At 38.7% G+C, this 1,506-nt stretch overlaps 1 protein-coding gene across 1 annotated transcript; it reads right to left on the bottom strand.

The window, feature by feature from the left end:
- Positions 1 to 236: 236 nt before the first annotated feature.
- LOC120267296 lies at positions 237 to 977 on the bottom strand. The gene has a single exon (XM_039274961.1). The coding sequence runs from the start codon at positions 975 to 977 to the stop codon at positions 237 to 239; it is 741 nt and encodes a 246-aa protein (XP_039130895.1).
- Between the last annotated feature and the right edge of the window lie 529 nt (positions 978 to 1,506).

Raw genomic sequence — 1,506 nt, 5'->3', positions numbered from 1 at the left:
AATCATTAATCACGCTTGGCCAATAGTACCCAATATGTTTGATCTTCAACCGCATCTTGGGTCCTGACTGGTGAGGTCCACAAATACCAGAATGGACTTCATGCATGATGACTTCTTCAGATTCCTCCTTTGAAAGACATCTTAGTAGAAGTTGATCATATGATCTCCGATAGAGAACATCATTAACAAGGGTAAACCTCATCGCCCTTTTCTTTAACTGTGTCGCTAGAGACTTTTCATTTGGAAGTTCGCCATACTTCAAGTATCGAATGAAGGACTCTCCAATCATCTTCAGCCACTGTTAGAACTTCTTCTTTTCTGATCTGTTTATTTTCTAACTCTTCATCAAAACATGAACTCAAGACCCTCTTATTTCGAATGGTGACTTGGATTTCTTCTTGATCTAGATCAGCTAACTCTTTTGCCAGCTTGGCTAAACTATCTGTTTTTATATTAACAGACCTCGAAACTTTCTCCATCCTAACATCAAGGATTTTCTTCAATAATTCAATAACTTTCTGATGATATTGAAGAAGTTCTTGCTTATAAGTCTTGAAACTTCGTTCAACTTGATTTATAATGAGTTGTGAATCGCCATATATATGCAAGCTTTGAATCCCCATATTGATTGCTAGCTCCAATCCAGCAATAAGAGCTTCATATTCTGCTTCATTGTTAGTACATGGCTTCAACAAAGAAAGAGAATATCTCAGGATCCCACCTTCAGGAGAAATAAAGATAATCCCAATACCAGCTCTAACTTGAGTAATTTTAGGCCTAATAGCTGGTTGTATCGAAGAAGCTCCATCAAAATACATCTTCCAACATTGTTTTCCCTCTTCAATTACCAAAGTCTCTTCATCAGGGAGATCACATCCCAAGGGAGATTCATCGGGCAAAGGATGGGCCGCGAGAAAGTCTGCTAATGCTTGACCTTTGATTGCTTTTTGTGGAGCATAATTTATGTCAAACTCCATGAGTATCAATGCCTATTTTGCTAATCTTCCAGTGAGTAATGGTCTTGACACCAAGTACTTGAGTGGGTCTATTCTTGATATAAGAATGACTTTATGAGGGAGCAAATAATGCCGAAGCTTCTTTACCACAAACACCAAGGAGAGATAGTGTTTTTCGATAGGAGTATATCAGTTTTTAGTGCCCACTAACATCCTAGTAAGGTAATATAGGGCATTCTCCTTTCCCTCGTCATTCTCTTGAGCTAGCAGAGCTCCAAGGGATCTATCCAAGACAGTTGTGTATAAGATCAAATGCTTTCTTGTAATTGGCGCTGCTAACACTTGGGGATTCAATAAGTATCGCTTGATTTCTTCAAAAGCATTTTGGCATTCATCATCCCATTTGAAGGGAGCATTCTTTTTCACCAGCTTTGAGAACGGCTTACACATGCCCGAAAGATTGGCGATGAATCTTCGGATATATATAGGCAAGACATCTTTGGAAGAACCTTATCTGCTTCAATGTCTTTGGAGGTGGTATTTCTATGAT

Source organism: Dioscorea cayenensis, chromosome 8, assembly GCF_009730915.1.
Source record: "Dioscorea cayenensis subsp. rotundata cultivar TDr96_F1 chromosome 8, TDr96_F1_v2_PseudoChromosome.rev07_lg8_w22 25.fasta, whole genome shotgun sequence".
In the NCBI taxonomy this organism is placed as follows: domain Eukaryota; kingdom Viridiplantae; phylum Streptophyta; class Magnoliopsida; order Dioscoreales; family Dioscoreaceae; genus Dioscorea; species Dioscorea cayenensis.
This window is presented reverse-complemented; position numbering and strand designations above follow the sequence as displayed.

What these genes read in the sequence shown, in the direction of transcription:
- LOC120267296 (XM_039274961.1), bottom strand. Translation starts at nt 977, where the DNA reads ATGGAGTTTGACATAAATTATGCTCCACAAAAAGCAATCAAAGGTCAA.